At 45.2% G+C, this 20,603-nt stretch overlaps 2 protein-coding genes across 2 annotated transcripts; both read right to left on the reverse strand.

Annotated features, from left to right (window-relative positions):
• Positions 1–260: 260 nt before the first annotated feature.
• mon2 (MON2 homolog, regulator of endosome-to-Golgi trafficking) lies at positions 261–18,335 on the reverse strand. Its single transcript, XM_088377870.1, is given in 36 exon segments — positions 261–846; positions 1,173–1,255; positions 1,327–1,534; positions 1,617–1,740; positions 1,829–1,889; positions 3,115–3,305; positions 4,054–4,182; positions 5,272–5,289; positions 5,762–5,905; positions 6,105–6,729; positions 6,731–6,746; positions 6,842–7,040; positions 7,130–7,423; positions 7,512–7,674; positions 7,753–7,928; positions 8,120–8,230; positions 9,204–9,305; positions 9,484–9,574; positions 9,656–9,729; positions 9,808–9,888; positions 10,330–10,434; positions 10,593–10,705; positions 11,211–11,392; positions 11,475–11,556; positions 11,663–11,853; positions 11,923–12,076; positions 12,243–12,382; positions 12,665–12,789; positions 13,027–13,221; positions 13,384–13,509; positions 13,694–13,791; positions 13,896–14,025; positions 14,116–14,247; positions 14,780–14,907; positions 15,679–15,742; positions 17,778–18,335. Coding segments are annotated over 36 exon segments (5,127 nt in total). The 5' UTR covers positions 17,886–18,335; the 3' UTR covers positions 261–682.
• A 361-nt stretch (positions 18,336–18,696) lies between these two features.
• LOC148396776 (aldo-keto reductase family 1 member D1-like) lies at positions 18,697–20,576 on the reverse strand. Its single transcript, XM_088377873.1, has 9 exons — positions 20,405–20,576; positions 20,148–20,315; positions 19,957–20,073; positions 19,811–19,888; positions 19,578–19,700; positions 19,371–19,480; positions 19,077–19,242; positions 18,858–18,940; positions 18,697–18,791 (listed from the first exon to the last, which is right to left on the reverse strand). The coding sequence occupies exons 1-9, from the start codon at positions 20,495–20,497 to the stop codon at positions 18,749–18,751; spliced, it is 981 nt and encodes a 326-aa protein (XP_088233999.1). The 5' UTR covers positions 20,498–20,576; the 3' UTR covers positions 18,697–18,748.
• Positions 20,577–20,603: the final 27 nt, after the last annotated feature.

Consider the following 20,603-nt stretch of genomic DNA (forward strand, 5'->3'; position numbering starts at 1 on the left):
GGATGATAACGTAGATAGACGGACAGATGAACGCATAAAATTGCAGGCAGATAATTCGGTAGATGGACGGATCAGAGATTGAAAAGATGGAGAAAGATTGCTTTTTTTTTTTTTCTGGTCACAGGCAACTTGTTGCCAGGCAGATTTCATCTGGCTCAGGCATAAATGACAACTGCCACATTGGCTAGTATTTAATAGTTTTAGGGGCTAATGTCTAGTCTTTGTGTAAAAATAAAAGATAGAGAGAGCGTGAGGCACACTGATTTTAGAACTGTCTCATTTATTTTCAGTACGTACATCCCTTCACAGATGGCTGGCTCAAGATGACATGGAATGTTGCAGCTCGGATTTGTTTCCTTGCATAAAATCGTCACTGTTGCAAGACACAAAATGTGTTCATTTTCAGACCAGCAAGGCCCGACTTTCTCCCCTCGATTCCTCAGCAACCTCACGCTGTACATTGAGTATGGTCAGTCTGTTTATGAAAATGGAGGGAGGAGGTTACCGGGGACAGCCAATGACCAATCGTCTGCTTTGGCCTTTCAGGTCACTTTGGGTCGCCTTATGTCACTGTGGATGTGGCTCGAGTGGAGTTCATGTGTGTGTGCGTGCACTTATAAAGCACCTGGATCAAGAAGACACATTCAAGATTTCATCGTTTAAAAAAAAAAAAAAAGAAAAGTCAGGAGTCTCCATTGTGGACTCTGGAGATGGGGGCTTGCATGAAGTCCTTGAAGGGCCCCAGGGCTTCTTTCAGCGCTGAGCTCACCTCCGATGAGGAGCACGTGATGCACTCCACCAGAGTGGGGTACAAGGCGATCACCTGAGCCCACGTCTTGTCGTCCACTAAGGAGGGGGGGATTACGACACACAATAAAGCAATCTAAGAAATCATCCCCGCAGGCACAATGCAAATGAGTTCAGCTCAAAATGAAGGCACGCAAACATTGTGAAGGGCATCTCAAGAACACCATTTAGAAAAGTGTCACCAATTAATCCGCTGAGAAATTTAAAAAAAAATGGGAAGAATTTTCAACTAGTGACCTTGTTGGGAACAAACTAAACGACTTGGAATTGAAAGTCATTTGACGAGTTGGTCCCAATTGTACGTGACACATTTTCTTCCGAGGAATAAAAAGAGGAACTTTTCATATTCAACGTGGGGTACACACCGTTTTCGGGTTGGGTCTTCTTCAGCGAGTCCATCAAAGTACTGATGGCCTTCAGGACAAAGATGATCTCCGTCACTTGTTGCCTGAAAAGTATATATGGAATAATGATTTCGATAAAAGTCCAGAGGGGGCAGGGCAGGGTGCGGGTGGTTACCTGGGCAGGGGGCAACGTCCACTCAAGCGCTCGTCCTCCACGTAGCGCTGCAGGACGTCCTGGGACCTTTTGAGGAGCACGGAGAGCGCCATGCGTGAGATGAAGCCCTCCTGCGGCGTGGACGCTTTGTTGCTGAAGGAAAACTGCAGCAGCGTCTCAAAACACACTTTGGAAAACTCCTCACGCATGCGCACGTCGATCTCGGCTTCTGTTTGGAGACAGAGAGGGACACGGTGAAGACGTGCGCCTCTTCTGAGATATTAAAAACAAGTGGGGAGGTCCCATCTCACCTGTGAACGAAGGCGATTGTGAGTGGATGGAGCCTTTGTTGAGCATAGCCATGATCTGACCCACAAAGTCTTTGGGGATGAAATTGGCAAAAGGTAAAATCTCCGAGCTGATCAGCTGGACCACCTAATTGATAGTAGAAGAACAAAAGATGGCGTCACAAAACAAAGTCAAGTCAAATATCGTGCATTACGATTTGTATTGATGGACCGACCTCCACATCAATGGCTTCGTTCTTCTGGAATTCCTGAATGGACAAGTTATCAGGAGGCGAGCTGTAAAGCACATCAACAATGAGTGTGATTGGCCATGGATGAGCTGGAATATTGAGAGACTAAGGCAAAAGCATAATTTCAGCGCCATCTAGTGGTGCCATGCTGCCAAGAAACTATGCTGAAGTCAGTTGAGGAGATTCATTTAGTGTCAGTGTAGTAGTGTCTTGTCCTAATCTTCTCGGTTCATTAATTAGTCAATTCCTGCTGAATGTAGCAGTTGATGGCAACGGAGCTTTAGAGGTGCTTTCACATGCTGGATTGCACAGCAATGAACCACTTTACTACTTTGTTACAGTTGGCACGTGTATTTATTTGGTTTGGAGCCTCGGTTGTCTTTACGAGCGTCGTTTCGTGTTTCACTGCTGAGAGCGTTGCTGTAAAAAAACCAAAAACCCTCTTGGAATACAGATGCACTTTGCTGCTGCAGCAGCAGCAGCAGCAGAGCCCGACTTGATGGTCTTCCTCTTTTATGCCGGTTGTACACGATTGTTTTTGCAGACGTGGAAATTTGAAACCAAGCCACATGGCATGACACAAAATGGTAGATGGTTAAATGATGGAAAATAAGAAATGGTGTGGTGGCTTTTGTGGATTGGGGAAAGGCAGCAACTTGGAATGCCAGGTAGTAAAAAACAACAGAAAAAATTAAGACAAGTAAGCCCCAAAACCAGTAAAAGGTGTGAAATTTTGCTAATAAAAAAAAGTAGTGCCATCTCATGGACAAAAAGGAAAACAAACAAAAAAAAATGTCTGAATTGAAAAAGCTTTACATAAAAGCCCTGCGTTGGGATAAATAAGGTATGACGTGGTTCTAATGTGTCAAGTTTTTGCTGCAAGCCACTAAAATATTGATTTTGAGCAGCTTTGCAGTTTTTTTTATCAAAATGACAATTTGACCTACATACTACCTAAAGAGTGAAAAGCAGAAAGTGTCCCTCCCTCAGATGCCTTTAGGGTAAAAATAAGTGGATGAATCCCATAGCGGATTTCCAGTAAATCTCTTATTCTCAAACTTTTGATACCAAAGTTAAATACAAGTGAACAGCACTTAGGCTGTGATTTTTTTTTGGTTACCACTACAGGGAGCTCTCATATTACATTTGAGAACCCACCGCTCTCCAAAAATAATAAATGAATGAATGAATGAATAAATAAATAAATAAATAAAAAAATCTTCATACCCAGCCTGAGAGCACGTCAAAATAAAATTACATTTTGCCCGTACCTTTTGGTGAAAAGAAAGTCTTCAAAGGCATTGGCCAGTTCGGGCCACATGGTGTCAAACTTCCCAGAGGCGGAGTGCTGACGGGCCACCGGCAGCCCAACGGATAAAACCTTGAGCAGGGAGGAGACGGCCAACTTCCAAGTGCTCTCGGACGGGCACGCGTACTTCAAACCCAGAGGCATCCTCAGCGTCTAAAGAGAAAAGACAAGTTATGAGGCCGAGTAACTGCGTTTAAGGGCATTCGACCATTTTGAAAATGCTGACAGAAAGCATTTTGGCGAGTCACTGCAATTTCATTCATTACAAGAAAAATTGTATTTCTTGGCGGTCCTCTTTTCAGGCAACAGCTGGCCGTGTTGTTATGGAGATAAATAGGAGCGAGCTTGACATTTACGTCCATCTGCAGAGATGCTTTTCTGCAAATTAACTCTCTTGGGTTTGACGTTGCCTAGAAACAGCACTTGAAAATACCTTCAAGAAAAATGCAAGCCTGGGAAAGTTCAAAAGGAAATATATCGAACAGCTTCGATTTGCCGCTGAAAATGGAAAGCTATAAAACATCTGCGCATGAAATGACTCTGATTTCTTTATAACATCTTTAGGAGAAACCCGACGCGGCAAGGCCAAAGTAGATTTTGCTGATGTCGGCAGATGGAAAACACCTGCTTTGACGGCGATCATTTAACCAGACCGCAAGGAGCGCACTCGCCAAACGGTTGCCGACTCAGCGTTATTCTAACAAAACTACACTGGAATGGAAGTTTACTTTCCATCATGGAGTAAAATTGAAAGATGCCAGAAATATAAGTAAAGATCCACCAAAAACGTATTCAAGTACACTTGAGATATATTGGTAACCCCGCCACTTAAGAGACGATCCAGACCACAGTGAACATAAAACAAGTTCTGCTCCTCAGCGGCATGTTTGTAATGGCCCACCTTAATGATGCCCTGCAGGACCTTCTCGTTGATGACTGCCTTATGGCATGCCGTTTTGTGGTACAGCTCCACCAGCACTTCCAGGGAGCGCTCGGCAAAGGGCACGTAGTTTAAGGCAACCCACTCTGCCTGCATTTCACACACACACCAAAAAAATTTTAAATTAAATGACAGTTATTATTCAACACGTATTATGTTATATTAATAAAAGCGTGAGTAGTTAATAAGGGACATTTGGAAGTTTCACACACATTTGTAAAAGCAATTATCGCCACGCTCGTGTAGAATTCAATATGACGAGATAACGACACCGTCGGGGAGGTAGTTTAACACGTTTAATTATTGTGGCGCAGACAAACAAGAAGCACACATGTGGAACGAGTACCTCTACGACGGTGTCGCTCAAAACCGAGCTGTTTATTTTAGGTTGTGCGGGTGGACCGTGACTGCACGATGTTTAATAAAGTGCAGTGGGTGGAGTCATGCAGCCATTGTCACTAGCTAGGCTACTGCTCCCACAGAGAAAGCAAATATGAACAAAATAAAAAAAAAAAAAAAGTGAATCAAATCAAATTCAAAAGGAGATTTTTTTTCCCTACCAGTGCAATCAAGAATTTACTCATTTAAAGCTCCAAATGGGTATAAATTAAAATAATTATTAAATAATTCAAATTCAAAAGGAGAATTTTTTTCCTACCAATGCGATCACGAAAAAAAATATTTAAAGCTCCAAATGGATATAAAATAATTATTAAATAATTAGAATAAAAAAAATCAAAAGGAGAATTTTTTCCTACCAGTGCAATCAAGAAAAAAAATAATTTAAAGCTCCAAACGGGTATAAAATCAAATAAATGATTAAATAATTAAATTGAAAAGGATATATTTTTTTTCCCCTACCGGTGCAATCAAGGAAAAACAAATGTAAAGTTCCAAATGGGTTTAAATGAGCTCAATCTCAGTGGCGATTCTAACAAGGGGGGGGGGGGGGGGGGGGGGGAGTGCCTTTAAGAACCACACAAACACCGAGCAAACCACAAGCATTGGGAGGAGATGACACTGCATAGGAGGTTAGAATGTGGAGTGAGCGAGAAGCTCTCATGCTGTGCCATCGCTCATCCCGCCCACCCAGGAAAAGCTGGAATGAAAACATGAGCGGTCGTGCAAGCACGGCAGATTACAAATACAGGGGGGTTGGGGGGGGAGGATGGAACTCACCGGCGCAAAGAGCTGGATCTAAAACGGTTATCCGGTCAGTGAGTAGTCCCAGAAACAGAATAAGAAAAGATTGGAATTAAAGTTTCACGTTCAAATTTGTTTGTCGTCTCAGTGAGGTTACGTCGTCCAGACAAGATTTATGGGGGGAACATTCAGTCTGACCGGCGACCGGACAATGTTGGACGAGAGCGAGATATAGACCACCCGCGACATCGGTTTGGCCGGGACAGGAATGTAGTTTGACCCTTTCGATTAAACAATTTCAAGACGGATCAAAATCGAGGGGGGAGGGGAGTCTGGGGTTAGTACCGGGAAAAACTGAATGGCGTCATTCTCTCAGCCTGCCCAGCGTTATGAGGACGACGAGGAAGCGCATGCTGGATTTGAAAACTCAAGTGGAACTTCCAAAGTTGAACACACAATGCTGATGGGGCGGGGGAGGGGGCGCACACGATTGTCAGTCAGTTTCCGACTGTCGAATGAATGTTACCTGGTTGTATTTGGCATTGGCCACGTGTTTGGTTTCCATCCTGCCGTACTGCGGAGGCTTGCAGGAGAATTCCACGAAGAGTAGCAGCTGTTCAAAGATGGCCGGGTACATGACCTGCAGGTTCTCTGGGCCCACACAGATGGCCTGCGGCGGGGAAGGAAGCCACAAACAAACACTGCTGACATCCACCGAGTAGATGACGACATCACATCACTTAGCGGGCCCACGCACGGTTTCAATGTGGCGTGGATTTGGAAGAGAATTTTGTCATATATATAAATATATATATATTTTTTATTGCTAAGACATTGGCTGTTTTTAAAAAAAAATAAAAATATTTTACCTTCTGCAAAACATCCAGAGCAGTGAGCACGGCTTCCTGCAGGCTGGTGAGGACGGCCTCGGTGTAGGAGGGCAGAATGAACGGGGAGGCGTCGCTGCTGATGGGTACCGACACGGCGCCGTGAAGGATGACCCCCAGCTTCTTCAGGTCCTCCATGCTGAAGTTGGCCTTGATGTGCTGGTACAGGGCCGGAAAAATTTGGATGAGTGCCGTGAGGAAGGGCTGGCTGGGGATGAAGGAGAGCTTCTCCGTCTGGCCACTAGGCGGCCTGGTGCTATCCGTTCCCGTGCGGTACCACGTGTTCCACGCCGACCACCACAACGTTAAGTCCTCCAAGGCCGACTCCTCCCCGGGCGGAGGGGCCTGCAGCTCGGCGCCGTTGTAGCAGGTCAGCCGCTCCACCAGCGAATCCGAACGCACAAGCGGTCTGCCAGGACCGGACGCCGAGAGGGCATCGATTAGGACCGGCGGGACGCCAATAGCGGCAAACGCGTCGCCTGCTTTGTCTGAGTCTTTCGCAGGGGTAACGATCTGCAGGATCTCTTGAAAGCTCTTGAGGGCAGCGAGGGACACTTCATTGTTCTTGCTCAGCGCGGCTGACTGGATGTGGGTCAGGAGGACCTCATGCTTCAAAGAAGTCACCTGTAGTGACATGGAAACAAAACTCTGTCACCTCTGGCCATTAAGACCAATGCAGTGACTAAATAATACTTGGCCATATTTTTGTTGGGACCCACCTAGTTTTTGGAGGAGGTACCGCCGGGTGTTGAAAATCCGGGCGACCCCGGCCAAAGTCAGCACCCAAGTCTCGGCCCACTGTTTCTCTGCTGTGTCACGCGAGTGGTGAATGAGAATGTTCCCGCCGCCGGACTCGATCTTCTCCTTGTCCGCCGTGGTGGACGACGTCCTGACGCAGTTTAGCAAGTGAAACAACACCTGGCGGCAAAAAAAAAAAAAAATCATATTTGGGACATTGGAGCAAGAATCTTGTTAAATAATAAACATAAGCTGCTTCCTCTGCCTACCTTCCAGACCACAATGTGCCACGTCGGCTGATGCAGCAAGGTGCCATGCGCAGCGATGGTGGAAAACAATGTCTGCCCGGCGCTTTTCCGCACGGCGGGCCTCGGATCCACGCACAGCTCGCCTAACTTGGCATAGAGGCAGAGCCACAGGCAGTCGAAGGGAGGAGCGGGATGGAAGGGCCTGTTGAGGGTCTCGCCTTTCTCCCGGGCCTGCTTCTGCTGGGCCTCTTCTTCCCTGTCCAAATCTTTTGTGATGGCTTCACCCCTTTGGAAGAAGTGATCTGAAATGTTCCACTGATGGCAGGAAAGGAAGCGGCAGTTAAAAGAATGGGAGAAGTAAGTTGCGACACACATTTCTGGACAACTGCGTGTGAAGCCTCACTAGTAGGCCAATTGAGGTGAGACTGATGTTGAGCTCCTGGTTCTGTAGGCCGAAACTTCCGGCCACATCCACAACAATCTGGAGGCACGTGCAAGGCATGGTGGGGAGGAAGTCTGTCACCACCAACTGCAGGCACTGGAAGGCTGTTCGGATCAACGACTCACTGAGGACCCAGCGCACACGTTGGTCAATATCAAAAAAGGTTTGCTCGATTCAAAAGGCTCTCGCTGCATGCGCTTACCCTTGATCGTTGCGAATAGCTCCTATGACACCCAAGACGAGGGGCCAGCCGGGGCCCAGACTGTCCCCCTGGCTCTGGAGGATTTGCAGTACGCTTTCCAGCTGCTTTTGTCGGATGTCGGCGTGGAGCACGTTGGACAACTCCTTCAGCGGATTTAACAGCAGAAGCTGCAGTCGCTTGGAGGAAACACAGCTTTATTTAGTTTTGGATTATCTAATTTTTTTGTCATGTACTAAATATTTAAATAATATTTTATAAATATACAATATTTAAATAAATATGTTTTTTTTAAAAACAAGGGCACTTGCTATCAGGGAGATAGCTGAGCATACTCTGCTTTCTGAGTTGGACCTGAGGGTTTGACTACCTGATTCTGTCCGAGAGGCGGCTCGTGTTTGTAGTCCAGGCCGGCTTTAATGAGGGCCGTCAAGGCCTCGGCCCCCCACTCTCTCATCCTGGAGTTGGGGTGCTGGCAGACCTGCGGGACACGTCACATCATACGCACAAATGCAAACATGCCTGTGTGTGTTTGTGAACGCGTGGGTGGATTTGTGTGCGTTTTTTCTTTGCCGCTGCATCAGCGCCGATTGCAAGGGAGGTTGAAAGGAGCGATCCGTTTCCCAGCAGATTTCAGTGTAGGCGTGTGCGGTGTGTGTGTGTGAAGCAAAACGGATGATGATAAAATAGAGTTGCTTGCCAAATACAAATGTAATCAAATCACGTTTGTATAGACATGAGAATGGCGCCGTGTCCACACAGACAAAAGGTGTTAAAGATGACTATCGTTGGACTAATAACATAATCGCCCAAAAGACATTCTTACTATCACAATAGTAACAAAAATTACAAGTAAGTTTTGTGTATTTTTTTCTTTAATAATCCATCTGATGGTTCAATAGGTGCAATCGGAAAAATGGCCCGGGGCAATTATGCTATTATGCTAACGATACGGCTTCATCAATATTGTCAGAGATAAAATAGATGAGATCTTTCTTAAAATTGTTGTCTGTTTTTTTTAGCACGGAAATGTGAAGCCTGCAGACAAAAAAAAAATTAAAAAAAGACAGAGCCAGATCCTGCTTCGGTGGCAAAAAAAATTTGCAAACTGAAGACTAAGCACAGTGGACACATTGTATAGCAGCGACGTCACTCCCGACATGATGACAGGGAGAAGATAAGGACCGGGGGAGAGAGCAAAAAAAAAAAAAGCACAAAGAATGAAAGGCCAAGGAAGTTTGGATGAGTGTGTCGTCACTTACCTTCTGCAAAACAGACAGGAATGCAAAAGAGAGGGGGGAGATAAGAAAGAAAATATGAAAAAAAACCTTTCCTCACTAGCGGGAGACTCAACTCCCTGATATGAAAGGTCAAAGCATTTGTCTTATTTCAATTTAGCATGCAGACACGCACAGAAAAACAGCGATGGGGTCAAATATTGCGTTTTATGTTACCTCCAGTAAATGTCCAGTCAGAGGCCTCCAGAGAATCTCGATGCGATCCATGTTCACCAGCCCCGTCTCAAGCAGCTTGGCCACGGCGAACAGCGACGGCTCCTGGGTGCGAGACAAGGTCCATTTTTTTGCTTTTTTTTTTTTTTTTAAGTGAAAACAATTTGAAATTTTGGAATTGACATGAATTCGATGCACAATTTGTCTTCGCGGGCCAACTAAAATGTTGTGGCGGGCCGTATCTTTGACAGCCCTGTGACTTAAAGGCACGCGTGCTCAATACCTTGTTGGTCCCGTAGGCCATTTCCATCGCTTCCAGCGAAAGAGAACATAAAGCATTGATCAAATGATGAAGGGAAACATCATCCAAGTACCTAGAGCACACATACGTACAGACATTTCAGTCATGATAGCATAACTTGATTGGAATTAGTTACTACAATATGTGTTCTCACTGGGAGCTCTCAAAAAGCCTGGAGAGAATGTTGGAGATGACCGGTAAGTCGGTCATCACAGCCGTGGTCAGCACCTTAATGGGATGGAGATAAAATCATGCTCAGAAAATGCACCATCACAGGCGTATAGAGAATGTTGCAGGCCAGCGTACCGTAGTGGGTCCCTCCACGGCTCTGCCGGGTTTGAGGGCACCGCCTACGCTTGGCTTTAGTCCCAGGATCCACACTAAGTGCTAGAATCAAAACGACAATCATTTACTGAATTAAAAATCAAAGTGTTTCTGAAAAAAAGACTCATAAGACTTTGTATTGTTTGTGTATTGTTTTCAACCTCTGTCTACCAGGGGTCAATATGATAAACACACAAAACCGTTTCACAACTGTAAGATGCAATAATATTTGTATTTTTGTAGAGACAAAATAGATGACTATTGTTATATTGTCTGCCGACGTGCATCGCTGCACCGCGTGTGTTCTCCACTTTTCAATTTTTTCAAGGAAAACAAGTGATTATCAGTGTTTTTTTTTTTTTTTAACTTAATGCATTTTAATGAATGTTTCTATGATTAAAGGCTATATAAATAAACTTGACTATGTGTGAAAACACCTTCAAATTAACATCAAAATAAATGAAACCGTTCTTTTTTTTTTAAAAGCACGGTGGGTGGCTGTACCTGCAGTGTGGCCAGAACCAGTTGCCAGGAGGTGCCCAGCACGGCGCCGTGGCAGTGGGCCAGGTTCAACAGCGTCCGCATGCACTGAATGTTCTTGGCCGTCAGCTTTGACAGAAACGCACAGTGAGAAACGTCGTCCATTACGTCGGAACAAAGACCCATTTGAGGGAGGGGAAACCAAAGTCACTGTCTTAAGTTATTATTATTATTATTATTATTGGTTACGTCTGTCGATCAAAAATGATGACACGGTAGTTCCCTACCACAACGGTTCCTTGGGGCTGGGCGCTGAGTGGTTGCCCGACGGCTACCACCTGCTGATGAGACTCGCTTGAGGGGCTGATAATTTGCACATTCTGGCCCTGAATTGAGTAGGCTGTAGAAAGAAAAACACACACACACACACACACACACACACACACACACACACACACACACACACACACACACACACACACACACACACACACACACACAAGATGGGTTGTGTTATAACAAACACTGAAAGCCTGCAGGAGAAGCTCTTTTAATCAACTCAACATGTGCAGACCAATTAGCCGGCTTTATCTATACAAGCTAATATGCAAATAGTAAATGTCTAAGGGGGGCTTTTTGAAAGAAGCTGCGTGTGCACGTTTGAACACTCCCCAGGCGCCGTCTTAATTAGAAGTCACGGCAGAACGTTATGGATTACCGCAATAAGAGACGAGCACCGGGGGTGCGCCACACGCCGAGAGTTTACACGAGAAACTCAGCTGAACAGCGCACACTTCAAACCATGAGGATACGCAAAACTCATTAATTTAACATCAATACACATGACTGCAGGCGCAAATTTCATCAAACATCAGGTTGCATTTTTAGGTATCGGCTTCCGCTACCTTTGCTGGACAAGTTGGCGGCGTTGCTGCTGAGAACGGTCAGCGCGTAGTGCGGCGGAAGAGAAGCCTTGCAGATGGCCGTGATGAAGGCGTCGCGCGGAGTCACCAGGCCCAAGCGACCGCAGAGCGAGGCCATGGTCAGCTCGGCCTTCAGGATGTTCTCCGTGGCAGTCTCGTCGGTGCTGCAAACAAGCAGATGTGCTCTGTGTACTTGACGCCTGGCAGAGCCAAGGACTTCATTGAAGATAGCGCTCGTTCATTTACCTGGCATCGAGCAGCAAAGACAAGGCGGCGAGCAGACCGCACCAGCAGGCACTGACCATCTCCTCCCACACCAGATGAGCTCCTGAGACACACAAGGCAGAAGACCATCATGAATGCCCATTATACCAAAATCCAGCCTGACATCGGAAGATGACCCAAAAAAACGCAACTTAATTTCCACGTCTCACCAGGTGGTGGCTGCCAGTTGTGGTCGGGCTGAGCCTCCCTGGACTCAGCCGCCGCCTCCTCCTCTGCTGTCAGCTCCTTTTCAATCATGGTGGTAATGCCTCGAACCAGGTCCAGGAGGCCGCTGAAAGCGACTGACATGGCGTAACCCTCGGGGATGGACGGCGGCTCCACTTTGTCCAGCATTTCCAGGCTGGCGGAAATGTGAACGTTAAAGAATGTTACGTGTGGCACGAACAGAGCAGTTTCGGTGGAGTCTCACTAGGTGGCCTTGGCGCTGCCTTGGGCGCTGACGGTCATCAGGGGGATCCAGGTGCCGCGGTATTCAAATGCAGCCTGGGTAGTCAGGGTCCCGCTGACGCCCCCTGGGCCTGGACCGCCCTGAGCTGTACCCTGGGGACCTGATCCAGAGCCACCTAAAACAGTTTGTAACAGACTTGATATATGTCTTGGCGGATGATTGATTTTATTGAGCCTTTTCTACAAGTGGGGAAAATAAATCAATTTAAAACTAAATATCCATGCGGGTACGGCACTAGTCATTTGTAAATGGCAAGGTCTCAAAAAAGCCCAACATCATACCAGCTGGTGCACCGACAGCTGACGCATTGCCCACATTAGGAACGATGAAGAGGGACTGGATAAAGGAGCCCAGGGCATTGACAATGTCTCGGAACACCTTGGTGGAGTGCTGCTTCATGTCATACGATTGGCAGAAGGAACTAGAACAAAAGGAGGGATTCAAAAATGACTTTTGGAAGGACTACCTATAAATGACTCATCCGCACTTAATTACCATATTTATTAGTTTGACTTCAGATTTTAAGACGACACTAAATGTGATTAAAAGTCAAGTCAAAGATTCGCTTGTGACATCTTTTTCAGTCACTATAATAAAAAAAAATACATGATGAGAATTGGTGGGAAAGTTGACAAGTGGATGAGTTGACTAGTCTGTGAACGCCCTATTTTTTTTTTTTTTTTAAACAAAAGCCTGCGCTTACCGTAATAAATGTGGCTGCACACACAGCCTATGTACCGACTCCACGGCCACAGCTCTGAGCCACTGTGGCTTTTCCCCATCCAGAAACTTTACAAGCAGAGACAGGAAGATCTCACACTCTGTTACCTAGAGAAAGAAAATTCAAGTCAGGAAGATGGAAGGGGAAAAAAAAAACCCACACCATCAAATAACACCAAACTATAATATTATCATTATATCATTATTATATTAAATCATTCTCTTGAAAAGCCCCGATGAGAAGTAATCGTTTCACCATTCCAACTAAGAACATGAGCTTCCCCTCTTGAGGAAACCTCTGATCCAGAACGGCAGCCATAGTGAGCAGCTTTGGCACGCTCGTACCAGCAGGCTGTAGAAGTGCTTGATGAGCACGGAGACCACGCGCAGCAGCCGCATGCAGATGGGGAAGTAGGGCTTCTCCACGGGAGCCGGCGAGGCGGCGCTGCTGCTGCCCTGTCGGAACTTGATGTTGGGTGAGAAGAGCTTGATGACCAGCGGACACACGCGCTCCTTCAGCAAGAAGCTGAACTCTTGGTGCTGAAAGAGAGGAAACTGATCATGAGACTTTTTTTTTTTTTTTTTTTTTAAGCAAACAATATTAATATTTAAACATGTTGTCTAATGCTGTGACAGATGTAGCAACAGATCCCCCCTCGTGGGATCCGTTCAATAAAAACACTTGAAATTCAACGGAAGCACCTGTAGGAACACGCCAGGGAAATCGTTGAGGACCGACTCCAGCAGCTCCAGGCCAAACGTCCGCGTCATCTCCGTCATCCCCACCAGCCAGTAGGGGGCGTCTGCGTTCACCAGCTGACACAGGTCCTGAAAAGGGTGGGGCGGGCAAATAATGAGCAGTGTGTTCAGCAAGAGTATGAGTGATGCTATTTGCAAGTTGTTCAAGTTATGAGTCTTCTGTTCACATAGCTACACAGATGAAGAGCAGTCAAGAGCGATGTCAATAGTGCATACAGCTATGAAGGTGGCTGCCGCCCCCTTGTGGACATACCTGGAAGAGCATGTATGCGTCTTTGGCACTCGGCCTCAAGGTGGTGACAGACCGCCTATTGGTATTGCCCTGGACAGGAGGAGGCTGGTCCACGATACCTGAGACAAACACAGAACTGATATAAGAGTTGTGCAAAAAATGTTTGACTCTGGAATGTAACAAAAACAGTCACAGCCCCATTGCCCGGCATTCGAGTCGGGACCTTTGAAACGCTCGTCCTCAGCCACCATCCTCTCGAAGACCACAGTGACCACCTGGCGGACGGTGGCGGCCGCCGTGTTGTTAGTGATGTTGTCCTTGGTGAAGTGGAGCCGGAAACAAAGCACAATGGCCTGCAAAGCACACAACAACAGCATGCAAATGTTGATTTAATGTGACCCAAGTTCAATGTGAGCATTGTGTGTGTGCGGGTGTGACTCGACCTTGGAAAGTACTTCGTCGTGGACCACCGTATTGGTGGTCAGCAGTACCAGCACGGTTTGCAGGAGCTTCAGCTCCTCCAAACCGTTCTCCATCAGCTGCCAGAGCATGTTGATGATGTTGCCCGCCGCCGCCTGCGACAACAAATGCCACCAAACTTTTATCATGCGTGCAAAAGGACCAGATGATGCTTTGCGCTTCATTTGAAGTGATGCTGACATATCTGTGCTTTCATGGGTGCCGCAGCTGTTCATGCAGTCCCTCAAGAGGAGCCAGTTGTTTTTTAATGGCCGCCGGTGTGATTTTTACCCTTGGTGTCTGTGAGATTTTTCTTTTTTTTTTTTTCATCAATAAATCAAATTAATTATATTTAGCATCTATTTGGGTTGTCTATGTGACATATTAAAACTGATTTGATTGAAATATTCAAGGAATATCAGGAAGGGCACTCATAGACACAGTGTCCACAAAATTAGGAACACCTGATTCAAAACAAGAGCTATGTGTGTGTTTCCTCGGGTGAAGCAGGATGACACAAATAAGTCATGACAGAATGTCCTCGGGCCAGATCATCTTCATGGCCTCTATGACCTCGGGCATCAGCCTTGGTGTGCTGTCTGCATTTGCATTAAGGAGGTCGCCTGTCTAACTCGCCGCTGTCCTCACCTCAGAAACCACCTCGTGGGACATGAGCCTCTGGATGGCAGCCAGACACAGCTGGGTAATTTTAGGCTCTTTGGTGCCGCAGCCCATCAAGAAAGGCTGCACCACTTCGGAGCTATTCTCCTTCAGAGCTGCAGAAGAAAAAAAAAAAACATGTCAACGTCATTTAGTATTTTGGGAATTCCAAGACACAGAGGGGGACCCACGACTTGATTCAAAGTTCTCCTTTTAAGTGAGATCAGAATTAGCTGTGTTGTTTAAAGCGCCTCAAATCTTAAGTCTGAGGGAGAGCCTTGTGCTTGAAATGTCACAACAAAGAAGATCCTTCTACGTGTTCTGCTCGGTTTGCTTCCACTCCGCGAGATCCTCTTTGATCGTTTTGAGGTCACCCAAGCAGTCTATACAACAATTGGCCAGATTCCTTTTGAGATAAGTCAGAAAAGGGCCGATGGTGAATGACCATCCAACTAAGACTGGTGGACTCAGTCAGCATCTTTTTTTAGTGGCATGTGTGGATTTATTGTTTTATTATTTGATGAGACACAAAAGCGAACAAATATTAGCATCTGAGTGACGGTTCTTTTCATGAAAATTGTTTTTTCTCAAATTCAGTCAGAAACACGCATTTTTAGCCAAACCAAGAAAGTTCGACAGTTGATTACTAAAAAATAAAAACTTTTTTTCTGGTTAAAGACGATATTCTGTGGATCTTGAAGTATCGGGGAAACGTTCCAAAATGGCCGACAGTATAGAAAAAAACAGATGCTAGTGAACGTGTCAGAGTTTAGTTAAGCTGCCCTTAAAAAAAAAAAAAAAAAAATTGGGTGTAGTGTGCACCCTGCTTAAGGCTCAAAAGGATACCGAAGCCCGCCCGGCAAGCAAGAGTGAGCAGATTCACTCACCAGCTAGTATGTCGGTATTTCTCGCTGCAATTGTCTTAATCTTCACAATGCCAGACTCAGCCGCCTAAGGGGGAGAAAGAAAGCAATTGGGTTCAAGTGCAATAAAAAAAGCACAGCAACATTTCATACAGAGTCGCTGCCATAGTAAACCCTTTTTCGTGGTATATAATTTGGAGATGGACATGAACCTCGAAGGAAAAACCACAAACTACTTTTTTTAAATGAGGCAACATCTGTCTTGTTGAGTGTTATTTCCTCGCACTGTTTACTTCTCTGCAGAGAGGACGGGGCACTTCTTTTATTCCATTAATGATTTGAAAAAATGTTACAAATGCATTCCTATGTAACATGAAAATGATGATTATAATGTCATTGTAAGGTGGTGAGATATTGTTATCACAACAAGGGTCAGAAAAGTCACAAAGTGGGTCGTCATGGTAACCCAAGTTGTGTTTTGGCATTTGCACGAGGCAATTGTGAGTAATTTGAACTGATGCTTGAATTTAAGTCAAGCTTGAGGGTGTTCTAATTCTAGAAAAGTCATTTTCTTTCCACAGAAGCCTAAAGGAAAACTCGGGGATTCAACTCTCACCACTTGCTCAGAAAGAAAGTGGTGTTTGAAGCTTTCCAGTTGCCTGTGAACAGCTTTTACCAACGTCACATAAGAGCCTCTGTGAAAGATGGTATTCAAGAGCCCTCAGGTTATTTATAACAATACGAGCGCATTTGGGGAAGAATTTGAAAGCAGAAGTGATTCCCGTCTGCTCATCTATTTGACAAGGAAGCGGCACACAGACACTGATGTAAGTGTCCAAATTCAGCAGATTCCTGGAACGATGACAAGCCTTGTTATTTTTTTCACACGTTAACAACATCAACAAAGTGTTACAAATTCTTCCACATGTTGCTCAAATTTGAGGTCTCTTTCATTTGAAGACTTCTGTGATCAAATATATTCTGTTCCATGAATTGACTTATTCACGTTTTTTGGAAAATGAAGGGGAAAAAAATGTTTTCATACAGTCGTTGATATAATGAGTAGGAAACAGACTCAACTAAGGCTGGGCGGAGTAGAAATGATTTTCTAAGCAGCCTTGTGGAGTGATACAAGCCGAGCAAATGAACGATAAAGGGGATTTGTGTTTGTTGAGGAGCTTTGTGGTGTCATAAAGCCTGCCTTGTCTCCTCTGTGACTCACAACAATAGCCACAAACTCACACACACACACACCAAGTGGAGGAATGGCACAACAGAACAGATAATTGAAGGGGAATAAAATAATTTGGAACAAGTTTACGAGTACGTGGACATTTTTCTCAAAATAAAATGTAATCTTAGGCACAGGGAGGCTTACTGTTCACGCTCGTATTCCTATAAATTGCCTGCAAAGGAGTCGAGACGAGCGAACCGCTGCACCATCACTCTCGATATAGCTGTCATTAAACTCAACATCAATGCAGCATTTAATTAGGGTTGTCACTATCGAATCGTTTTAGAAATGATTACCCAACCCACACTTTTATTTAATACTTCAATGATGGAGTCATTAGACCCTTTCTCATCAATTTGGGTTGTTTTTGTCACAGAGAAAGCTAAGACAGTCCTGCCTTCTCCAATTCGGACAGTCAGGAAAAAAAAATCTGACAATGTGTAAGCGCGTTCTCTGCTTTTTGGATAGAAACCAGTCTGGCTTGCCAAAATAACCCACGTCTCTTGCTGATGACTAAATTATAAACAGTTCAAACTTTGGCTAGCAGAAAGAAATTGTATCATCCAGTTATAGTCAGACAAGTTATTAATTGATTTTGCAAAGATCTGTTGACAATACACACAGGGACATTCTGGGTTACGGATTAAACTATGCATGGAAAATTAATCAAATTAGAAAAGTACGTGAACAGGATTGGGTCGGGCCCTATCCTTATGTCATGTCCCCAGTTTGACGTGGCACGGAGCCTACTCGTTTGAACAAGCAGCTTATTCATGGGCCGAACTTTTTCACGGACCCGTCCAGTAGGAGGCCCGCTGGTGGTGATGGTGGTTAGGTTACACTTGTAGAGGAAAAAAGAAGTAAAAATAGAGCCTATGCTAAGACTGACCTCTTTAACTGGGGGGAATTTCTTCTTGCACTCCATGGAAAGCGAGCGCAGGTCGGTCTGCATGTTCTCCAGCAGTTTCTTCACCGCTTCGGGACTGCTGGTCGACATCTTTGAGCCCAAGGAGTGTTCGACGGACGCAAGAGGGGGTAAAAATAAATTAAATCAAGCGACGCGGGGCACGGCAGCGCGGACGTGATCACCGCCGCCACCCATCCACTCCCTCTCCGTTTAATAATCCGCTGCGACTTTTTTTTAATTATTATTATTATTTGTCTCCCCTGGAAAAGAGCACGGAAACGCCGCGGTGGATCCGCACGGGAGCCCCCGTCTGGTTTGCTTGCAGCGCCGGTGCGCAGGAGAACGGCGACGACGCCGACATAAGTCCACTTTCACAAAGCAGGGCAGGCGTTAAACTATGATGACATGTCGCCCTTTTAAATGTATCTTCATTCATCGACTGTACTTGTCAGATAGCGTTCGGGGGCGACGTAAGTGGCATCGGCCGCCGTTAGCTTGGCTTCTTCTTTACCCACAATGCCTCAGTGCTCTGTGGGTGACACGTCACTCATACTTCCGTAAACACTGAGCCATTCATCAAAATGGCCACAGCGACCCCTGCTGAATAAACTGTATACAGACCCTTCAGCAACACATTAAAAAAATATGCATTTTAATTCAAACAAAAAAAGCATTCTACGGGAACGTAGCGTGTCTTAAAAACATATAGTAATGCATAAACGCATTAATGAATAAAATATGACGAATGAAACACTAAGTATTATAATTGTATGCTTTGACATTGTGCTGCTCCTCGTGTTTGGTCTCCATTTGACTGACATCACAACGTTTGTCTCATTTTTTGACTAAAATTGGATCTCATCAAAGATTGATCAAACTCACATATCACAATGCCAACAAGTTGTCGTCCATTGTTTTATTCCAATCGAGCAACGCTGTTAAAGTGACGATATTTAGTATTCATCATGAAACGGGTACTCCGGATGGTCGCTCCACCTGTGTCATGACAACACACACATGTAACTCCAGACAGTGAAAGAGTACAAAGTCAATGTTTCTTACATGAGCAGCTCCACAAAACGAATGTTCTTGTTGAGCCCTTCAATTCCTTTCATTTCTTCTTCGGTGAGTGAAAAATCAAATATCTGGAATGAAACAGTTGAATCGCCCGTTCAAAGCTGACTTCAATGTCGTCTGTCTTCCAAATGTTGATGATACGTTTTGCATAAGTCGTAGTACTGCATGTTTAGGTCTAAGTATTGGTGCCAAATTTGCACAGACCTGGAAGTTATGCTTGATCCGCTGTGGGTTGAAGCTCTTAGGAATGACCACCACTCCTCGTTGGACATTGAAGCGCAGAGCCACCTGAGCGCTACTCTTGTTGTACTTCTTCCCGATGGACACGAGCAGCTCGTCCTCCAACATGGGAGGACATTTCAGATTGACCCTGTTTCGGAAAATGCAGCTCACAAACGACGCATGATCGGTCGAAAACAAAACAAGCGAGGGATGACGACCAACTTTTCTTCACTCATGTTCATATTTGTGCTGGCAATAAAACATCTCTGCACATACCACGATGCATCTCTGGAGGAACCGAGCGGACAGTAGCCGACAATAACAATGTCATTTTGACGACAATAGTCCAGAAGTTTGGGCTGTGTGAAGTAAGGATGACATTCCACCTGGCCAACGAGACACAGGTTTGTTTTTCTGAATGAGCAGAGAAGTCCAACTTCAATAACGTGAAAAAAAACCCCCAGATGATTATTTTTGTAGCACCTGGTTTGATACGGGCTTGTGCTTGAGGCCGGGTTTGTTGAGAATCAATTCGAGTTGTCTGCGGTTGAAGTTGGACACTCCCAAAGATTTGACAAGGCCTGCATCTACACATGCCTCTAAAGCCTAAACAGGAAATAATCAATACCAACTGATAGAACTTCTGAAGAGGAATTACACACTCTGAACGTCAATTAATGCAAGGTAACAATAATTAAATGAAATTGATTCAATACCTCCCAAGTTGCACAAAGATCTGTGTGGTGGTAGATGTACTTTCCATTCTGGTCTTTGGGATAGAAATCATTCCCGGGCTGAAAAGCGATCAAAGGCCTTTTATCATTGTATTGGCTCTTATTGATTAGGTAAGTGTGCTCGCAACCTTAAAGGCCATTGGAAGTTCGATAATGTAGAGATCCACATAGTCCAGTTTTAGTGCCTTCAGGGTCTTCTCCAAAGTTGGTCTCACTAGCTTTGGTGGATGGAAGGTATTCCAAAGCTGGAAAATTACATGACATACATAACATGTTTTGATTAAAAAATAAATAAATTAACAGCATGTACTAAAATTACCTTGCCGCAGTAAAAGATGTCCTCTCTTCTCACAGTTCCATCGGCAATCTTTTCCCTGATGGCTTGACCCACCTCATGTTCATTAAAATACACCAAAGCTCCATCAAAGTGCCTGTAGCCCACATCGATGGCCTGCTTGACACAATCCAAAGCTATTCCCTTTGGTGTCTAGGTGGAGAGGGAGAAAGAAGGAACATTTGAGAGCTTCTGGCTTGTTAGCAAAAATCCAAACACTCAGCTGTCCTCCTCGTCCTCACCGTCCGAGGGTCTCCGTATGTGCCCAATCCCAGCAACGGGATTTGGTTGCCATCTCTAAGAGCAATCCTGTGGTTCTCTGCAGTCAGGTTCATTGTCTTGCTTGCTCGTGCGTGTCCATTAAGATGTGCTCAGTTTTAGCCCTGAAAAGTCGATTGAGTGCAGGCGGACGAACTTTGAACCCTACCTTGAACTCCCCTG

Source organism: Syngnathus floridae, chromosome 6 (genome assembly GCF_059516105.1).
Source record: "Syngnathus floridae isolate MCC-2025c chromosome 6, RoL_Sflo_1.0, whole genome shotgun sequence".
Classification (NCBI taxonomy): Eukaryota; Metazoa; Chordata; class Actinopteri; order Syngnathiformes; family Syngnathidae; genus Syngnathus; species Syngnathus floridae.